Genomic DNA, 22,572 nt, shown 5'->3' with positions numbered 1-22,572 from the left:
ACAAGTCACTAGAATGTTGGGAACACATACAGGTAGGAGGCTACAGGCTGCATGCCTTTATACAGTTACAGAACTCAGAGGTGACCTTTTTATATCTCATAATGAATGTTGGTTCTCCTTTCGTAGGATCCAAGTGACTGAGCAACATTTGACACTCACAGTTATTCCTGACCTTTCCACCGTGAGCAGTTTTCATGCTGGAACAGGGCCGACTTTAGCGCAGGTGGTGCCTAGTGCCACAATCTTTTTGGCACCCCACCCCTAATGACCTCTTTCTCCACGGATTCCCTCATAACCACCCTCCAACAGTGACCCGCAATACAGAGTGAGAGATAATATATCACACACACATTATATAGAGACAATTAATCTTATCAGTGTAAATCAGTCTGTAGGAAATGTTACATAGGAAAATGGGGATTGCAAAGTGAAGGAATCATGTCATCCATACTAGTAGGCAGTAGATTTTAAGCATATTTGGCCTGAAGAAGTGCAGGCTCTGGATCTAAAATGTGCCACAGTGGTTAGGGTGGGCTTATCTAGTAAGAATTTACTTCTACCCAAAAAAAGGATAATGAGAGATGGGGAAAAACATAACGTTCTAACTTATACCATACAGTTTGCATGCAGCTCTTTGACAGCAGTTCATAGATGACTGCTATAGTAGGATTGTAACTTATGAACTGGACGTAACAAAAGGATATCTATGACAAAAGCAGTAACCCACTGAGCTATCCACATAAAATACATATCTGTGATCTGCGAGGTACACATTCTTTGTAGTAGGCATATTAATGCTCTCTACTACTTCACGATGAGTCACAACTGGCTCTTTACAAAATTCAGATCTTTCGCCAGCAGTAATATTAATCACCAGTTATCTTACCTTACTATTGTTGCCCAAAAACTGCTGGCTACACAAGGAACTCTGCAGCAGGTTCTTTAAAAACCATAAGTTATTGTAAACACAGCGCCCACCCCACCCTCTTCCTCCTCTCCCCGAGCTCAGCGCCAGGTCTGGCTGCATTGGTTACCCCACCCTAAAGCCTGCCTTGTGTTGGAATATTTAAGGCAGATTCCGTAATGTAACATGATTGAACACTAACCAAGCTACTTGTCCTTGCAGATGGCCACGGCATGATGCTGCTTGGGTTTGTTGATGCTGAGGCATAGCTAAAACTGATGCATTCCTTCCCTCAGAATGTATGAGGTAGACACCTGCAAAGACATTCTCTGGGCCCGGGAAGAGGCTGCTTTTTACCGCCTTGGAGACTGACTGACCTTGTGCCATGGATCAATGCATGATCGGCGATATTTCTTAGTGTGGTGCACAATTTTTTTCTTTTGCCTCACCGCTTTGCGCTGCATGGCTGCTGTATGTCGTTTCTTCCTCTTCCTTGTTTTGGACATGCCGCTGATCCTTTTCTTTTATTTCACATTTATCTCTTTTTTTTTTATAAACGTTCATAGAGCACGAGCTCAATCGGAGAAATGCTTTACATGAGTACGTGAACTCAGCCTGTGATTGTCCTAGAAAAATGGGACCACCACCAAACTGTTCAGCATGGCACCCTCTTTCTGTCTAGGACATCTCTGAGTCCCCACACTAGTTTGGGGGTACCCAAAAATAGTAACCTCTCCCACCATGCAATATCCTTTAAATTTCTCTCATGGCTGGAACTTGTGTTTTACATCTGGGACTAGTTTGTATTTTAAGGGCCTTCTTTGTAATAGTTTTGCAGTATGCCTCCTAGGCCTCAAAATGTTTAAGGCACTAGGCCCTCTAGGGACCACATATATAATTATACATTATTTTCTGACAATCTGTTTTCATATCGTTAGGCCCTCTAGGAGCTGACTATATGGTTAAATGGCCATATTTCTTACAAATGCAATTTTTATTGTGGTGTCCTCTAGGGGCTGTTCTAAGCATTACAGTCAAGCTACTACAATATTCACTGCACTTGGGGAAACTTGCCTCATAATGTTTTTCAGGGCATTTCATTTTCAAAACATTTTTGCCCATAACTCAGCCTGTGGTGGTCCTAGGACAGTGGGACCACCATCAAAACATTCAGCACAATGCAGGTCATCTCCGGATCCCCACGCTAGGCTGGTTGGGGCAAAATAGTAAACTCTCCCACCATTCATTGTCTTTTTAAGTTCTCTCATGGCTGGAACATTTTTTTACATCTCGTAGTAGTTTGTATTTTAAGGGCCTTCTTTGGAATAGTATTACAGTAGGTCTGCTAGGCCTCAAAATGTGTAAGGCACTGTGCCCTCTAGGGACTACATATGTGGTTGCATTGAATTACTCTCTGCTGTTCTGTTTTCACGTCATTGTGTCCCCCAGGTGCTGACTATATGGTTACATGATCATTTGTCTTACAAATGCTATTTTTATTAAGGTGTCCTCTAGGGGCTGTTCTGAGCATTACAGTCAAGATACCACAATATTCACTGCACTCAGAAAGTCGCCCGTAATGCTTTGCAGGGCATTCCATTTACAAAACATTTTTGCCCATAACTCACCGCACAACATACTCTTTCTGTCTAGGTCATCACTGGGTCCCCACACTAGATTGGGGGAGACCCAAAAATAATAAAATAAAACAATAAAATAAATAATAGCAATATTTGCATTTTGTGCTGCAGAGAGAGGAAGAAGGTAAATGGAAGTGCTTTAGTTATATGCAGGGCCACTAGAATGTTGTTGCAGAGAAGACCAAATTATGTGGCAGGGTTGACCAATTTATATGGCAAGAAAAGTCCAATTATGCATTTACAATGCCAATAGCTCTAACTCAAGCAAATGTGAGGCCTATTGCATTGCAAATGCTTCTTTATGTATGTCTTTGCTGAACAGTAAATCGTCAAGCTCCAGAGTTATTGCATAAACTCCACTGTTTCCAATGCATCATCACATTACGTTGAGAGGCTCACCACATATTACATTATGCAGTCTGAGGACGCTTCCCTTAGTTCCTCACGAACAAGCATCAAGTCCACTTTCAGTCTCATCTTTGCTTCTCCAGTCAAAAACTTATTTGCATTCCTTGATGACGAGGACTCTCGGGCCCTCTCTGCGCTTGGTCCAGGAGTCATTACTAACATTTGTATGACGTTAGGTAGAAACTGAAAACATCTCTCATTACTCGTTAATGCATCTGCCTCCTCAGTTCAGCGGTTCACCACCAAAAAAACCTAAAGGTGTTTGTGTACGCAATAAAACATATACAATGCAGTTCAGTTCAGACTCTGATTAACACACGTGGGCCGAGTCACTAAGACTTTGCTACGAGTAGGTGTGGTTTACACTTGTAGTACTCTTTGTAAGCTTGGAGTACTCCTGATTTACACGTGGAATCCAGGAATACGCCAAGAGTACTTTAAGAATAAATCCCAGCAAACCCTTCATGAATTATGAATTATGATTAATAGCCCAAATAATAACATTATTGCAAAAAATCTAGCAGGGACATACTCTTAACTTAAAAAACTAGCATTGTAATAAAAACATGCACATGTATAGATTACAGAGCAGTTGCACCCCTATCCAAATAGCAGGCATCTTACTCCATAGGAAAACTCATTTTCGCTTATTAAAATCTTTGTCCCCCTTTACCAATATGCACCGAACTTGGAAGACCCAGTTTTAGGATGCAAGATCTTCAGAGTGCCAGATTTGATGCTGATTTCCAAACGTTTCAAAAGCTGTGCGAGACTAGGGAGTTCTAAAACTTGTAACTATTCCAAGTAACAGTGGTTTCCACATTGGTGAATTTCTACGAGTACATCTCAGGACCCTCTGAATGAAAACCCACCAGATTGTAATGCCACTGGAGCAGTTCAGTAGTTGGTTGCCTTTTCTGCGCATGGTGAATTATCATCACACTGTTTTGGAGCACCAAGCAAAAACGAGGCTTTTTAGTGTGCACTTCGCAGTCCTGCATATTTCCGTAAATGATCACAATATCTGGAAACTTATTAAGAATAAATTACGAGCTATGGAAAATCAAAAAACTGTGCATGTAGCAGTTACATGCATACACAGTTGCCATTCACAACCCACTCCCCACAACCATCGTGATCACCGGGAGAACACAGCACAAATCAGCAGCACAGTGGGAAAACCAAAGGGGTAAAATGCATAATTGTGATGGCTTGCGACTTCTGCAGGTGTCTAGCGAACCAACTATATGGGCTGGGGAGAGATCCCAAAAAACATGCTTTCACCTGGCCTTTCCAAGGGTGGAAAACCCCATTCCCATCCTTGCCAAGCACTGGGGACGACATTTATGTCTCAAATCTCTTATAAAAAAAAATCAACATCTTGCCCAAAGAGCAATTAATTGTACCCCCCACCACTTGGCCCTAGTGTAAGAGGAAGGGAATTGGTAAAAAAAAAAAACAAGGCAGGGACAACGAACAGCAGCCCACCTTGCTTGACCCCACTTATCCCTCTTTTGTCAAAGGCACGAACCACCCGGGGGAGGGAAGGGAACCCCCACCAAAGGGCAGGGGAAGGTTGTAAAACAATAAAAGACAAAAAGAAGACAAGCAGCTATCAGCGGCCTTGATCCATTGAAGTATTCATAAGTGGGCGGGCTGGGGGCTTACACAGGATCCTCCAGCCTGTCACACAAGCTGAAAAGATCACTAAAAAGGTCTTCACCTGCCCCTGACTAAAAACAGGAAAATAAACCCCCATCTCACCCCTTGACGATCAGGCAGGGTAAAAAATTGTGGTGCTACCCTCTCATTATAAAAAAGAAGGTGGTGGGTTTGTTTTTCACACTCTCCAAGTTAAAAGCTGTGAATGGTCAACCCTGCCACCTCGAGCCTGTCCCAAGGAAAAGAAGAACATGGGATGGAAAGAAACAAGACAGGGCAGCTAATAATAACTCCTATTACTGGCTTAGTCTTAGCACGGATCACAGCTCTCCCAGGGCCCTGTTAACAACTGAAAAGACAGCATGGGGCAAGCTTTCAGCTGCTGTGGTCCGTTGTGGTGTGCCTTTAGGTGGGCCTCAGAGGACTGGACCAGCTCACAGCTGAGCAGGGGCTTTGCTTCAAATACGAAAACGATGACCAGGAATCAATTAGCTGCTCTCCAATTAAGAGAGCTACCCTCTTGCCCTGGGCAAGGTGGGGGCGCCAAGCCATACTCCTTGCCTGCCCTTGGATGAGGCAGATGAGAATAACAACAGGGAAAGCCATGGGCAAGGTGGAGGAAACTAAAACCCTTACCACAGCCCTTTAATATTGTGGGTAGTGAATCTCCCACCACCCCGCCGTTTGGCCAAAGAGGGAGAAAAACAAACAAATGAAGATCAAAGAGGTAAATTAATACAATTATACCCTCAACAATGTATCTTTCTAATATCTAACAATATTTGCAAACATCTTTGGTGTTTTGCTAAAAAAACAAACCTGCTCATCTTTTGGCATAGCTGATGGGTCATAACTGATTACCACACACCACACTTAGGTTATGTGGTTGGAGGAATATAGAAACACAAAAGGATGAGGGACGGAGTGCTGACAATGCAAACACTCACCCCCAGTCACAGATTTGGGTTTAATCCATCGTTCATTTGCTCACCATGCCGCCCCAGTTTGGACCCAGCCATATGCAAATCAGTCTTGACCCTGTTCCTCATGGGAACAGTCCAGCCCGAACTGCCAGGCCAGGTCCTCTCTGGACTGGAAACAAGCATCCTGGGACTGGTTTCAGCCAGGCTAGCTTGATTCCAGTGGCACAGTGAGCAAGGGACCCACGTTTGGGCATACCCTTCCCACTTAGGGCAACATTAGCAACACAAAAGGATGATGGACGGAGTGCTAACAATGCAAATACTCACCCCCAGTCACAGATCATTTTATATCATTTTATTTTGTTTTGTGATGTTGCTAGAGGAATATACCCCAAATATATTTTCAATGAGATTTCAATTTTGTAGAAAAACTCTTTTTTAGTGAAATTACAATTTTGTGTAAAACACCAGACACCCGATTTGTGTAGCAAAGTTTTGATTATATCTTCTGATGTTTGCAAACAGGCCACCAAAACAGGCGTAAGCTGCCTCCATTGCTCTTCACCCTAAAAACAAGAATGGGAAAAGGAGGTCCAAGACAGCAGATAGGTGAACCAGAACCCTCTTGGCTTCCACTCTTAGAAAACCAACACTTCTAATAAAAGTATGAAAATTCTTGACAAAAAAAGTTAAAGGGGAGCTATGGTTGACAGGATGTAACAGAGGCTGTGGCACAAAACTTGAAAGGTCATGAAATTCCCAAGTTTTGGTAAGACATTAACCTTAGTTCCAATCCTTGCCAGCCTCACTCAACCTGAAATACACCTCCCTGCATAGTTACTGTTTCTGACATCAAATATGTTTTCATACATACAATTCCAAATTGCATAATTACAATATCTCCAGTTACATCTAAAATGAGGCGACATTAAGCCACATATGTATCCCATTCACTTCTCATTTCCACCTTGCACGTGTAATGGATGGAGCTGGAATTTAAATAATACCTTTACATTAGCTCTCATCACCACCATCCTCACGAAGACTTCACTGTCTTACAAGAGAGTGGAATGAAGAGCATGGAGGTTTGTCATACAGGACATTTAAGGGCAAAGAAGGATGAGAAAAAGAGTTAACACTGAATGTGTGAGGAAGTATTCAATGTTGGTGTGGATAAAGTTTGTAGGAGACTCGTGACAAAGATGAGTTGTGGCAGAGCAGTTTGGCATTTACATTTGTAACAATAGTGAAAATGGAAGAGCTACATCCATGACATAAGTTTGACAAAACAACAAGGGTGTCATCAATATAGTTAATCAAGAGTTCACTCACACAGACATGCTAGAGGCGCTTACTTACTGTTAGGAATAAGGGGTAATGTCCTCTGCAGGGAAAAGGAGAGTTGTGAGCTTCCTACAGACTTATTCCTATTTAAATCATATGGTTGTTTTTTTCTTATTTTTTCCTTTCTTTTCCCTAACATGTTTATATAGTTAAGCTGCTTTCATATGCTTATCACAGTACTACTTTAAATCTGCAATTTGAGTAGGAGCCTATTATTCTAGCACCCTTACATATTCCCTGGGATGGCCACAACTTTTTGAAGTAGCTATTACAGATACTTATACAGTGTGGGCCTAGTCACAAGGGCAGCAGAGCATTTCATGAGTAGCAATAATATACAATGGTGTACCGCAAACTAGAGTAACTGCAGTACAGAAGACGGAAGACAGTGGAATGAAGCTATTCATATGTAATAGTGGTATACAGAAACAAGAATAACAACAGAACGGGGAACATTGTTCTTTGTTCTTCTGGCTTAATTTCAAAAAGTTGATTCTCACACCTTTCTAGAAGGCTAGCAAATTTGAATTGTGCCAGAATCCTTTATTGAGATGATTCCAGATTCTGTGAGCTTGGGATGGGGAGGCCCTGTAGATGGTTTAAAATAATGTGGCATATTTAGAAGAAGGCTAGTTTTGCTTCTGGTTTTTTTTCCCCTTCTGTGTTCCAAACTTTATTTTTCAGGTAGCTGGGGAGAGCGGGGTGATGGGGTTTCTGGGTGATGTTGAGTGGAGCCAATGACGGTCTCTCAAAAAAGCAGCAATGATTTCGGATTTCATTGCACCTTTGACAAGACATGCAGCAGCACAGAGAATGAATTTGGCAGGTGTTACAATGGCTTTGGGGAGGCCTTCTGAAAGATTATTGCACTGTCTATGTTCGATTTAGATGGTCCGTGTACTGCAGCTCTGAAGCCAGGGTTGGACAGCGGATTTCAGTTTCCTGCATAGGAAGAGTTGAAAAGAGGTGATTTTAGTCATTTTGGATATGTAAACTAATGTTGGTGACATGCCTAGAGAAGAAAGCTGAGTAATAATTTTGTTTGAGGAGGGTAAAGTTTCTGTTACTGTACTCTGTTTTTGCGGTGATTAATGATTCATTTTAGGGAGAACAAGCTCATCCAGACTCTTAGATTTTTCAGGAAGACTTCTGGTTTGGACATTCTCAGTTGCTGTTAGAAATAGGGTCTTTGGTTGGAATTAAGTTTATCCCCTGTCCAAGCAAAGACCCTCACTCTAGTCAGGGTAAGTCACACACAATCCAAATTATCCTGTGCCCACCCTCTGGTAGCTTGGCACTGAGCAGTCAGGCTTAACTTAGAAGGCAATGTGTAAAGTATTTGTGCAATACATCATGCAATAGCACAGATTAACACCACAAAAATACACCACACAGTGCTTAGAAAAATATATAATATTTATCTGGATAAATGCAGGTCAAAACGATCATGAATCAATAAGTATACTTTGAAATATCACTGTAGAAATGATATAAAGTGTCTTTAGTCTTTAAAAAGCATCAAGTGTCTCTTGCAAGCACAAAGTACTTGGTTTGCGTTCAAATTCTGCACAAGGGACCGCAGAGGACGAGATGCGTGGAAAACGGGGATGTGTGCTTCGATTTTTTCGGTGCACACAGACGGTGCGTCATTGAGTTTTCACACAAGACAGGCTTTGCGTTGATTCCCAGCGCGTAGACTGGGATCCTGTTCGAGCTGCGGGGTTTTTGGACGCCTCGGGGACGATGCGTTGAAATCCTGGGCATGCAGGACGAAGCCACAGGGGCTGCGTCTATCCGGTGGGCGATGCGTGGAAATCTCTACCACACAGCAGGCGCTGTGTTGATTCCTTTAAGTAAGTCGGGTTGCGTCGTTCTGGCTCGGCTTTGCATCGATCCAGTGGGCCATGCATCGAAGTCCCGGTAGCAATGCTGGCACTGCGTTGATCTTCTCTTGCAAAGTCAGGCTGCGTCGATCCGGTTCGGCGTGCAGTGATTTTCTCACCGCGATGCAGGCTGTGCGTCATTTCTTGCAGGCTGTGCGTCAAATTTTAGCCGCACAAGGAGTTCTTTTGCAGGATCAAGTCTTTTTGGTCCTGAGACTTCAGGGAACAGGAGGCAAGCTCCATCCAAGCCCTTGGAGAGCACTTCTCAGCACAGCCAGAAGACAGCAAGGCAGCAGGGCAACAGCAGGGCAGCAGTCCTTTGCAGAAAAGCAGTCAGGTGAGTCCTTTGGGCAGCTAGGCAGTTCTTCTTGGCAGATTGCAGGTTCTGGTTCAGGGATTCTTCACCAGAGGTATCTTGTCCAGAAGTGTCTGAGTTGGTAGGGTCAGAGACCCTGCTTAAATACCTAAATGTGCCTTTGAAGTGGGGGAGACTTCAAAGAGTGGCCTACAAGTGCACAAGGTCACCTTTCAGTTCCATCCTGTGTGCCAGGGTCCCAGTAGGGGGTGTGGAAGTCCTTTGTGTGAAGGCAGGCTACTGTCCTTTGACATGTAAGTGTCAGGCCCTCCACCCTCCCAGCCCAGGAAGACTCATTCAAATATGCAGATGTGTGCAAGTGTGACTGAGTATCCTGTGTTTGGGGTTTGTCTGCGTGGAATGCACCAGGGAGCTGTCAACTAACCCAGCCAGACGTGGATTGTAAGGCACAGAAGGATTTAGATGCAGAGAAATACTTACTTTCTAAAAGTGGCATTTCTAAAATAGTAATGTTAAATCCAACTTCACCAGTCAGCAGGACTTTGTATCACCATTCTGCAAATACTAAATATATACTTGTTACTCCTTTCAGATCAGAATCTACCACTTAAACAGTATATGAGGGTAGCCCTAATGTTAGCCTATGAAAAGAGCAGGCCTCACAGCAGTTTAAAAACGAATTTAGGAGTTTTACACTAACAGGACATATAAACTGCACAGGTGCATGCCCTGCCTTTTATCTACATAGCACACTGCCCTATGGGTTACCTACGGCCTACCTTAGGGGTTACTTATATGTAGAAAAAGGGGAGGTTAAGGCTTGGCAAGTATTTTTAAATGCCAAGTCGAAGTGGCAGTGAAACTGCCCACACAGGGCTTGCAATGGCAGGCCTGAGGCATGGCTAAGAGGCTACTTATGTGGGTGGCACAATCAGTGTTGCAGGCCTGTAGCATTTAATCTACAGGCCCTGGGCACATGTAGTGCATTTTGCTGGGGTCTTACAAGTAGATTAAATAAGCCAATTGGGTATGAACCAATGTCACCATGTTTTAAGGGCAAGAGCATTTGCACTTTAGTAATGGATAGCAGTGATAAAGTGAGCAGAGTCCTAAAACCAGCAAAAACAGTGTCAAAAAAGTGGAGGGAGGCAGGAAGAAAAGGGTGACCACCCTAAGGCTGTCAGGTCTAACAGTTGCTTATTAATGTTCTGATGAATGTTGATTATCTAAGTCACTGTGTGACGTGGTGCCATTTATTGATTGAAAAGAGAGAGAAAGAGTGGATTAATCATTGAAGACTCCTACATTTTAGCCATAATGCAGGTCTTCACAATGAGCCCATTTTTTACAAATTGGCAACTTGATGATAGGAAGGATGTGAATCCTTCCATCACTTGACCCTACATCCTTAGTCAAATGGTGAGAAGTGTCCAGTAGTTAAGAGTGCATTTCACTGTGAATCATGCACGTCTAGGAGGCATATTTTTGGCTTAGCAGGCAGATAGGTTGTGAAGTCACCGAGGTGGTGAAGGCCTCACTTTCACCAAATCTGAGGGTGTATGCCCACTGTATTATACATTCCTCGCTACTCTGGCAGGACATTTATCCCAGGAAGGAAAATAAGCATTGGAAGGCCTGTCCTTAATATGTAGGTTCTTCCAGTGCTTAGTAGCTAATGGACCAGTGGTGAGTGGGCCACCAAGTAAAGGTTTCATGAGTGGAGCCAGCTTAGGTTCTACCTTCGGAAACCAAGCAGTTCACCAAACTCTTCATGAGGTTGGGAAACCACGTCTGGCAGACGGAGACATGTGCCGGCATGGAATTAAAGATCTAAGGGCCATATGTATGAACACTTTTTCCCATAGACACAGAATGGGTAAAACCCTTTGCTACATCTGGCCCTAAATTTTCCTTTCTGGTGATTATACCAAGGTTCTGGTGCAGCACCGTAGAGCGACACTGCTTTTTCAGTAGCGGCTGGAAAACACTCTAACTCTTTACCCTTTGAGCTCTGATCAAAATCCTCATTTGTTCTATTCGGGAAAGCTATGAAAACTTATTAATTTACCCTCATTTAATACACCATCTCTGCTTAGCTTTTCTTTTCTCCTAGAAAGTATTTGCATGAGCACCTAGATCTCTTTGACTGGATGCTGCGCTGTAGAAAGGCTAGTAAATAAAATAAATAAGCATTACCTTGTTCACAGTGGATGTCCCACTTCTGCCATACCCTAGGGGACACGCTTAGTGGCATCCATCACCATCATCCATACCTCAGAGAATGTAATCTTCTATATAGATAATTGATGTTACACTGATGCACTTGGATCAGAATCCACATTGGAAAGAGTTCAAAAAGACATTTTTGTGTTAAAGGAATTGTAAAAAGACAGGTGTTTATAATATTATACAACGTTTGGAGATTCTTCGAAGTTTTGGATGTCCATCAGAGCAGGGCTGGGGGTTAGGTGCATAAAAAGATCCATTTGAGACTGTCAAAATGTGGAGATGAGCTCAGATGTCTAGGTTATCAAAGTAAGTCCATTTAGTAGTGCATCTTTTCAACATTATTTGATATGTTGTTATTTGTGAGTATTGAGTTTGTTGTTAATTTTAAAACAGTTTTCAAAGAAAATGTAAATACTATTAGTTTTATTGAGGCTGAAAATCAAATATTATGTTTTTCTGTTAGGTTGACTTTTTGTTTGGTGGTTTGAGGCTTCCTTATTGTTTGAAATAGTTGGCTTGGAGAGGAGTGTTATGTTATTGTGGAATTTTCCCTATAATTATAAGTACTAGTAACAATTGATCATTTTAAAGTAGTTTTCTCCATGTCTGTTCTAGTATTCTGGTTATTATTTAGTTGACATTTAATTCTCTGCTATATAAAGGTTTGGAGTATGTCTTTGATGGGTGTTAGACCTGACAGCCATAGGGTGGTCTTCCCCCCAAATTTTTGCCTACCTTCTCCACTGTTCTGACCTTGTTTATACTAGTATTAGGACTCTGTATGTATTCACTACTAACCAGCGATAAAGTGCTTGTGCTCTCTCCTCTAAACATGGTATTATTGGCTTATCCCCAATCTGTATATTTAATTTACTTAAAAGTCCCTAGTGAAGTAGTACTACGTGTACCCAGGGCCTGTAAATTAAATGCTTCTATTGGACTTGTAGCACTGATTTTACCACAGACTTAAATTGGCCCTTACCCATGTCTCAGGCCTGGCATTGTGGAGTCTGTGTGTGCAGTTTTAAACTGCCATATTGACCTAACAAAATAATCCTTTTGGCAGGCCCAAACCTTCTTTTTTTAGGGGCAAGCGCAAACCGCTCCGTCCCCTGATATAATCTCTCTTTGGGCTTCTAACCACGCCCATGTCACGTCAGTCCCTTACATTGGTTTGTGGGCTTGCCTTTTAAAATCCGCTTGATTTCATTAGTGAAAGGCATGCATACGTTATGCCTTTTCCGGTGTTTAGCCCTCCCCGAGCACACCGACCAACTACAGGAAACATACGAGGCTCCATGTTTTCCGTATGGTTTCTGGACTCATTTTTCTCTTTATTTCACAGCAATCGCGCTTGTTTTTTTTAAATTTAATGTGGCAAGAAAAGTCTGGTTGGACTTTACAACGCTAATAGCTCTAACTCGACGAAATGCGAGAGCCTCTGCATTGCAAATGCTTGTTTATACATGTAAGTCACCCCTAAGGTAGGCCCTGAACAAACCTGAGGGCAGGGTGCAATGTATTTAAAAGGCAGGACACTTACGTTTATGTTTTACATGTCCTAGTAGCGAAAAACTCTCAAAGTCGTTTTTCACTACTAAATGGTTTGTATCTCCCCTAGAATAACTTTGGGATTACATTATTACATTCTATAAGTGTAATTCCCAATTGTTAAGAGAGAGAGACTTCTCAAGTTTGGTGTCTTGGAAATCACAAGTTGATTGAAAACCCAAACTTATGGTGAAGTTGGATTTTAAATTGCAATTCTGAAAATGCCACTCTTAGGAAGTTGTCATTTTCTTACTTTAGCCGTTTGGTGCCTACTGCCTTTCTCTGATAACATGTTTGGGGTGGGTGATAGCTGGGCTTTGTGTATTCCCCCTAGACACCCACATACAAGGAGCGCTTAGGTGTGACTTGATGGGCCAACCTAGGAGGAGAGGAGGGAGGAGCTGAACCCAGCCTCACTTACACCTGAATAGGCTGTGTCCTGTCCACACACAAAGGTCTGCATACCTCCCTGTAGTGAGTCTGGTGCCAGGGCAGAAAGGGCAGGTTCCTAGTACTTTAAGCCTGTCTTTCAAGTCTCCCCCACTATAAAGGCACGACTGGATAGTAGAACTGGACTTTAGGCACCACCACTTCATCTGGACCTGTGAATACTCTATGAGGAAGAATGACTGCTGTTCTGCTGAAGGACTGCCCCTCTGCTGGACTGGTGCTTTGCTGGACTCCTGCCTTGCTGTGCTGCCCTTCTGCCTGCTGTTCCCCTGCCTGGGTAAGAAGGACTGAACCTGCATCACTTGACCCCAGAGTGACTCCAAGGATTAGCTGGCTGGCCTCCTGATCTGAAGTCTCAGGGACATAAAAGGCTTCCAACCACCCTGCTTCAGCACCTGGACTTCGCCATCTTTGAGTCTACCCGGGCAAGTGGTGCCAACCCAGACCTGGACCCTTGGAAGTGGGCTTAAGGTGCTTTCTCAGTGGAACTGATGCATGTTCTACTGTGCGACTTATCCCTGAGCAGAACTTAAAATGCAACGCCATGGCTGAGAGGTGCATCCTATAGCAGAACCGATGCATTGCTCACCCCAGACATAGCTTTTCTGATGGAAACCAGCACAGATAAGCCCTCGGACCCGGACATGATGGCCACACTTCTGGCAGAATATGTCATGTTTAGATTAGACCAGGTATGTAAGAGAGGTGGCGGTGTGGCAATTATATATCACTCACATATGGAGATTAGATGTGAAACAGTTAAAATAAAAGACTGTGAATCTCTTTCTTGTATATGTAAACTTAACCACAATTGTTTGCTTCATGCTGCCCTGAGCCACAGACCCCCAGGTCCCAAGGCAAACTTTTTAGAGGCCATATGTAATTTTGCAGAGTCATGGATGTTACAGGACAATTACACTTTTTTAACGGATTTTAATTTCCATTTGGATGATCCGGATAACAAAAAGTCAGCTATTTTTATTGACAATATGAAATGGTTTAATCTAAAACAATTGGTTAATCTAGCCACCTATGGGGATAGGAATAACTTGGATGGGATCGTCTCAAACCTCTCTGACGTAGTGGTGGACACTCCCTTCCCGTAACCTGGTCAGACCACTTGGCAATTCACTCTAGGTTAGGCACTCTACTAATACAGTTGGAGAGTAAAACAGTGCCAGTTAAATTGGGCAGAAATTGGAATGAGATAAACAAGACAGATCTTACGAGGGGATTAGAGGAAACCCTACCTTCCCTCTCAGCGAATGCCAAAGCTGATGCAGTAAAATACCTAGATTGGTTAATGGTGGCAATTGATATCTTAGCACCACTAAGATCTTTTAAAAAGCAGAGGAGCCTGCTCTCAGCACCATGGTGTAGACCCAACCTTAGAGCAATAAGACAAAAATCCCACAGTCAGAAATAAATTATAGAGGAGAAATTACAGTGTGGTGAAAGAAGAAACCAGGTATAAAGTAATACACAGGGAGTACAAAACAAGGATTCTAGAGGAGAAAACCTCATATTATACAGAGAAAAGTAATTCAGCTAAACACTCCTCCATAGAGCTTTTTAAAACAATTCAGGTACTTTCTTGTCCTCCCTCTGCAAATAAAATGAACCCTAGTCAGTTATTAAATAACAACTTGGTGGAATTATTTAAGAAGAAAGTATAGTCTATATTTGAGGCTACCTGGATACATTGTCCTTCTACAAAGGGGCATGATTCAATCGGACACTGCACCCTTGAGTTCTGTAAGTTTCCTTTGTTGAGTACAGAGCGGGTGATCGAACATATTAGGGCTACCACTACCAAATATGGAGCCCCGTGCAACATTTGACCTCCAAAGATTCTTCACAAGGTAGCAAAGACAGTAGCAATTCAACTAACTCCTCTACTGAATACGATAATGGAGGAGGGGATTTTTTCCAGCCTATTGGAAAACAGCCTATATCCTCCCCTTGCTTAAAGAACCTTCCTTAGATGCCCTTTAAGATTTTCGAGAGGAATATGAATACTGCATTATCAGACTTTGTAGATCAATAGGGAACTTTGGATGGAGTCCAGTTTGGGTTCAGCAGGGGACACCTAGTAGAAGCGTCCTCTTTGATAGTGGCCATGGAGGAATTTCGCTGTGTTATGGACAATGGGGGAAAGGCCGCATTGATCCTTTTGGATCTATTGGCGGCATTTAACACAGTGAGCCATGCTGTCTTGAAAGAACACCTTGTTGAAATAGGTTTAGGTGGCCCAGCCTATGATCTCCTCTGTTCTTTTCTTTCAGATAGGGAGCAATCGGTTATGTGTGCAGATTTTGATCCCTGTTCTTTTTCTCTGCCTTGTGGTGGCCCGCATTGGGTCATCGCTGAGCCCAACGCAATTTAATATTTATGTGGCTCAATTGGCTAATTTGATCAGGTCGTTTGGCTTTTCAACCATCTCTTATGCCGATGACACTCAGATTGTAATGTCAATCATAAGTGTATGAGTGCAATATTTAGCTGAATGAGCAACCACTGCCTAAAGTTAAGCTCGGGAAAAACTGAGGTTTTGCTATTTGGGATGGACATCTCCTTCTGGAATTTGACATGGTGGCCTCCTTAAAGTCAGGAATTTAGGTGTAATCTTTGATACACATCTTTTATTTACTGACCAAATCAACAAACTAGTTTTGTCTTGTTTTTTCCTGCTAAAAAGTCTTTAAAAAAGTTTATGGTTTATTCCAGTTGAGCTACCGAAGACTGTTATAATCTCTTTAGTGTTGTCCAGACTCAACTGTTGTAATGCTCTGTATATGGGCGTTCAACAAGGTTCTTTGAATAAACTGCAGAGACTTCAAAATGCAGCAGCAAGGCTTCTTATGAAGATCCCGAAATTTCAAACAGTTTCCAGGGCTCTGGAGGGGCCTCATTGGCTTTCGGTGAGAAAGTGAGTTGCTTTTAAAGCATTGTGTACAGCTCACAAACCACTCCATGACTTCGACCTAAATTATTTGAATAAGAAAATGTGTTGGTACATTCCTAATAGACACCTGTGTTCTGAAACAGTTAAACAGACGTCTGTCAGAGAGATGAAGAACGTTTCTTGGGGAGGTAGAAGCTTTGTCTATTCCTCTTCTCATCTTTGGAATAGGCTGCCCAGGCACCTTAGAGGACAATCGGATATGAGTATCTTTATGAAGCAGTTAAAAACATGGCTGTTTTCTACCATGCTATAGCATGGCCTCCTCTCCTTCATCTTCTGGATCTTGGTGCCAAGACGCCTTCGGACATTTGTTGTGCCTTATAAATCTATCAATATCAATATATCAATATTCTGTATCTTGTCTTCGATACAGTGACTTTGGAACCGCCACTGCGCCATGCTTTTTCCGGTGCAACTCCTTGCTTCCCCGTCGATGGCAGCCTTGACAATGACACCGAAGCTCCACATCACAGCTTCACTGCTCATTGTCTCGACTCATTGTCTCGACTGCGCAACGCATCCTCGACACTGGCCTTCGCATGACAAGCCCTGTCGACAGGCTCCTCGATGCTACAGGACCTAGCGCTGCAGCCTTGCCACATCTCAGGACCGATGCATCGCCTTGGCTGCGTGACTCATCTTCGAAGAGTATCCAAGCAATGCTCCACAACCAGGATTTAAGGTGCTTAGGTTCAGTGGGCCTAACTGGATCCCTGTAGCCAGCCCATGGTCAATTGCCGTCAGCCTGAACTTTTGTCTTTGTCCCGTCACGTGCAACCAGATACCCAATATCGCTTTGTGCCTCTTTTTATTTAAAACTTAGAAATTCAATATCTCCTGTTCTACTTTTTGGATTTTTGTCATTTTGGTCTAGTCGTATTTATTATATTCAGATCTATGTTTCGAATCTGGTGTGGAATCTTTTTGTTCAGTGTTTTTACTGTTTTACTGTTTGAGGTGTTGCACAGATACTTTACACATTGCCTCTAAGTTAAGCCTGACTGCTCTGCGCCAAGCTACCAAAGGGTGAGCTAATTTATGGTTTGCTTGTGCCTTACCCTGACTAGGATTGTGTTTACTGCTTGACCAGGGCTCCTACCCCAGTCAAACAGGAACCCAATTTCTAACAATGGGTTTTTGTGTAAGTGTTGCAAACGTGTTCATAATGATTAGAGGGCTGAGTTATAGTAGTTGAAGAGATCTTCGGCAGACTGACATATGGCCTTCTAATGCAAAGGATGTTTTCAGAAAGATCTGTGTTGTGCATTTCCAGTGTATCCTCCTTACTGGGTTTTGCTTGTCATCTTTTGTGTCACTTTTAAGGGTGTGGTGTAGAATTGTATGGCATGGTGGTCTGACTAATCTTTTATAAGGCTTTTTGATTTACCTCTGTGACACACCCACCAACTTGTACACCAAATAGACACACCTGGCTTGCACTCTTCAACCAAATATTGAATGAGGTGGATCAACCATATCTTCTTTTGCCTTTCCTTCCCTTGAGGGTGGGGAAGACTTACAAAGTATACCCTGGAGGAGCAGTTGGGGGGCCTACTAGTGTAGAGAACACCCTAGTCAAACACAGACCAGGCTACCTCTAGCTCATTTAATTTCAATATGGAGTGTTTTGCAGCTGTCTAAGTGATAGCACACTTAATTCGTGGTTCACAAGACAAATTTCAAATCAATTGAGTTTTGTTTTTAGAATATCAATTTGGGGTCTGAATGTTTGTGCATCCGGAGAACCATCAGAGTGGCATTCAGCCTTATGGAAAAAGATGCTCTATCTAATACATATCCAGAGAAGTGGTATCTTATTTATATTGTAGTCTAGTTTTATTGTGTTCAAGAAACTTTGCATGAACCTTTCTTTGATTTACCTCTGGCAAACCATTTTCTGTGTTCCATTTTAGAACTGGGCAGGTATGCGTTGCCCGTACAAGGCCCTTCGCATGATCTTGGCACTGGTGTGCAGTAAGTATATGCATGTCTCTCACTCTATTCGGGTGCATGATATAAGGTGGTATGTCAGGGGCACCTTTGTTTGACGGTGTGTTGTGTACTTTCATGCCTCTTTGATGCAAACACTGAGGGTTACCACATTTGTTCTGCAGCACTCATTGTGCAATCCAATGACAACATTTACACATTTGTCCCATCTGTCCGTTCAATTCTTCCGTGCCATGCCCTCTGGAGGCCTGTCTCATGTTAACACCATGTCTTTGTCAACATTAACAAAGCTCAATTTTCTTTGCTCTGATTCCCTTAGTGAGCTCAGAGGTTGGCCGTGCTGTGTGGCTCCGCTTCTCGCCCCCGCTGCCTGCCTCAGGTCCCCAACCCAGCTTCATGGCCCATCTGGCAGGGGCTGTGGTGGGCATCAGTATGGGGCTCACTATCCTACGGAGTTATGAAGAGAACCTCCAAGACCAGTGCGGGTGGTGGGTCATCATGCTGTGCTATGCCACCTTCCTAGCCTTCGCCATCTTCTGGAATGTCTTTGCCTATGACCTGCTGGGGGTCCAGGTCCCACCTCCACCATAGCTGGACTGCCTAATTCATCCTCGCAAGTGCCAAACAGGAAGAATCAACTAAGACACAGATGCCAACCTCAAACTCTAACACACAGACAGGAAATGGGAGAAAACTTTATTTTGTACAAATTATAATTACAAATCTATTGCTGAACTACAGAATTTTATTATCCGCTCGCTTGAGGAGCAGAAATCAAGGAACAAAGTTTCTGTGGATTAAACAAACTGAAACATATAATGGGATCTAAACCAAAATGGGCGTTGGCCCTTTCTGTGCCTCACAATGGAGTCAAAAAGGTCATCAAGTGGTCTATGTGGATACAGGTCACATGGCACTGGACGGGATGTAAGATCAGTCCTAGGTTAAAGGGTGTTCTGTATCTCCTTCTTGTTGCTTTCTCTTATACGTTATCTCAGTTTGCTTCCCTAATCTGTTTCTTACCCTCCTCGTTACCTCCCTCTTTCTGTTGTGTTTCTTTACTTGCCTTTCTCCTTGGCTGCTTCCTGGAGCTGGAAGCTTTGACTATGTCACAGGGAAGGGAGGGATTGTCAGTGCTTGGCACCAGAACTCCCATGTCCATAGGGAGTGAACTGATAGTCTCAGAGAATGAGGCCTTCAGTATGTCCAGTAAATGGGTGATAGCGATAATATGGGGTATTAGCCAGGCTGTACATCCCCCGGTTCAGGGGCTGACTGAGGTGGAGTTGGGATGACAATTTTCGGGTTCTGAAGCCCTATAACTTCAGTACAGGAGAGAATATGAGTGCTGGAGACTTCAAGTCTTTTGTACAGTCTCAAGACAGGGGCAGACACTGACAGTGCTGGACCTGACGCACTCTGTGTGCTCCTTGGTAAGGATGCTGACTGACAGTTCTCCACATTAGCATTTTGGTTGTCCTTACCAGAAAGGGAATTTAGGTGCTCTGTATATTCAAGGCCTGACCGAGGGATCCTGGTAGCAGATAGAGCTGGGGCTTGATGACCTACTTATTCAGGACAGGAGAGGAATCCACAGTGCTGGGGATCTTTGGCCCTCAGTATGTCCTCAGGATAGGGGCATGGACTGACAGTACTGGACCTGAACCTCCCTCCGTTTAGGCAGGACATGACTTCAGGGGGAAAGAAGTCAGTGCTGAGGACTGAAGAACTCCCTTTGAAGATCCCCGTACATGGAAGCAAGCCTGAAAGCTGGAGACCGAAGCCTTCTAGATATCGGACAGTGCTGAAGGCTTCGGTATATCCTGAGGAGAGGGTCTTACAATTGTGAAGGCCAAAACCATCTGTGTAGCTCCAGAAGGGTTAGAGGGGGGACAGGCAATGCATAGGAATTAGCTCCTTTATATATTCCCAGTGCCGGAACATTGAATGTCTGGTGACAAGATGGCGACCGAAGCTTTTGTCCTTCCGAATAATAAAGTCCAGTTGATTGTCACAAATGCCTCAATGTGTTGTTTGCTGCTTGATGATCTGCTGCTGCATCAGGTAGGGTGTTTTTTTCATTTTCTACACTGTAACTGTTTAGTGTGATCCAGTATTAACATACATCGATCATTGGGGACACTGCTGATAGTGTGCAGCTGAACAATTCTTTAGGGATGCACAGTCCTCCTGGACTCAGTCACATGGCCGGTTGGAAGATTAGTGCAAACCAGTGTATTCATGCTTCGCCTTTTTACAGCCAACAGCAACATATAGAGTATACCTTGTAATTTCACTTTTACCATAATAAGTATGGACTCAGATAGTCGCAGCATGCAGACGGCCGATGAATATAAGGCCAAGACTGACTGAAGGTGTCACACCTACAAGTTAAGGGCATTCTAAGTGCTTAATGTGTAATATAATATGTGCAGAGGCCCAAAGGTTATTTTGGGGACCCGCTGCTGGTGCTGCCAAATGTCCAGTTTGCTAAATACCAAAACAGCCTAGTTTTCATTCAACCTCATACTTCTTCAGTCCACCACATTACACTCCCATGGACATCATTTATGGGTCGCCAGGGGTCGCAGCTGAGACCACTGACCTGTGATTTGCTACCCCTAGCACTGCCTTCGTGACCCCTGACCTCAGAGGTGGGAAATTCAGTGCCAGGGGGAGCTGGATCTCCATGCTCTTTATTTTCTGTCATTTTGTATTACACTAATAGTGAATACTAATATATTATTCACTATTAGTTAATATATTATTCATTTTTAGTGTAATAAAAATGGAGTACAATTAGCTGCTAAAATGCCTTCCATGGCAGCTGAGGTAAGTAAAAAATGCTTTTAAATGCATATTGTTGTTGAGCTTGAGGGTAAGAGTGTGTTAATGTGAGAGTGTATATGTGTGAATTTGTGTGAATGTGTTAGTATATGCGTGTGAGTGAAAGTGGAAGTCAAAGGGTGTGTGATGTCACTTCCGCTACCCCTGGAATTCCTGGGAATTGACATCCCTGTACACATTCGGTTTCTTCTCACCCTTTCAGGGTTTTTCTCTTGCCTATACTTTCTTTGTGACTGGTTCTTTTCTTTCTCTTCCTCTTGCTCTTTCGCTATCTATTCTGATGGTCAAAAGTGAGTGCTGGTTCCCAAAGATGACTGTTGATGCCCACCACCAGCAACCACCAACACAAATTAAGCACTGGGTATTCTTAGCACTAAGGTGTCACCAACTTGCCCTAGTATAAGACTGTACGTAATTAAAATATTAGTTTTCAAGAGTTAAAAAATGCAGACGAATCCTCACAATACAGTTGCCTTGCATTCCAATGTACAACATCTGACAGAAAACTAAAAATTAAAGCTATTATGGTGCAGAACCGTACGTCGCAGTAAATGGTGCTAACTTGCACAAAGTTGCTTTTTAGTCCAATAGTGTGTAATGTAGGATGGCGCAGCTTTGATCCATCTCAGTTTGCAGATGTCAGCACTTTTTTTTTGGATGAAAAAATAATTGTTTCTGTTTAGTTCCTGACCATTACTTTGTGCATGTCACCTATAATAACTGTCATAGGTCACTTTCTAGTGTGAGTGATATAGATATACAGGTGCTACGTACAATCACAGCAGAATAGGGAAGGGCTCCTGGGAGATCTGATATAAATTTCTGCTGAATCCAAGAAATCTAATTTCCCTATGATTTGTCAGGCCTTATGCTCACGTGGATGCCCCTATCTGGCCGAATTTTAGAAAAGCAAGCAGAATGGTCCTGGTATGCAAAGATTGGTAAGTTGTTTCATTACTCAGAGAACAGATATGGGATAATAATGTTGCTGTTTTGACACTTCTCCGCAGCTCCCAGCCCCTCTACCTAAACATATGGTGGTCTTCTTGGCTCACACAAAGCCTTACAGTTATAAAGGACTTCCAAAATGGAGACTCTGCAACAACAAGTCCGAGAAGAAGGAATGACATTATTTGACCATAAGCTGGTATTGTGAATACTGATCCGGAAATACAGTAATACTTGGGTGGGCTTAATCATTCGGAGAAGAGAAAGATGGGAAAAATTAAAGCCGTCCATGATCTCCTGAGTGCTTCTTACTGCCAATATGACTTCTTGCCTGAAATGCAGCTGCCTTGGCAAAGAAAAAAACATCACAAGTACCAAGATACAAGTACAAACCCTTTGATGTGTCACAGCCTGTCCCCACCACCTGCCACCATGACCACCACTTCTTAAATTGGGCTAACAAACAATAGTCGAGCACCACCTTGCTGAGCGTCCTACCTCCGGACAACTCAACTGCCTCTTGCTCAACGTACAATCTCTCTGCAAACACTC

At 43.1% G+C, this 22,572-nt stretch overlaps 1 protein-coding gene across 2 annotated transcripts in view; it reads left to right on the top strand.

The window, feature by feature from the left end:
* RHBDL1 (rhomboid like 1) overlaps positions 1–20,238 on the top strand; it is a 271,361-nt gene extending 251,123 nt beyond the window's left edge. For both annotated transcript variants that reach the window (XM_069210645.1, XM_069210644.1), the window contains exons 7-8: positions 18,189–18,249; positions 18,545–20,238. In XM_069210645.1, coding sequence (XP_069066746.1) covers positions 18,189–18,249; positions 18,545–18,816 — 333 coding nt within the window. In that variant the 3' untranslated portion in view covers positions 18,817–20,238. The remainder of the gene's footprint in view (positions 1–18,188; positions 18,250–18,544) is intronic.
* The last annotated feature ends 2,334 nt before the right edge of the window (positions 20,239–22,572 follow it).

This window comes from Pleurodeles waltl, chromosome 10 (assembly GCF_031143425.1).
Source record: "Pleurodeles waltl isolate 20211129_DDA chromosome 10, aPleWal1.hap1.20221129, whole genome shotgun sequence".
Taxonomy (NCBI): Eukaryota; Metazoa; Chordata; class Amphibia; order Caudata; family Salamandridae; genus Pleurodeles; species Pleurodeles waltl.
This window is presented reverse-complemented; position numbering and strand designations above follow the sequence as displayed.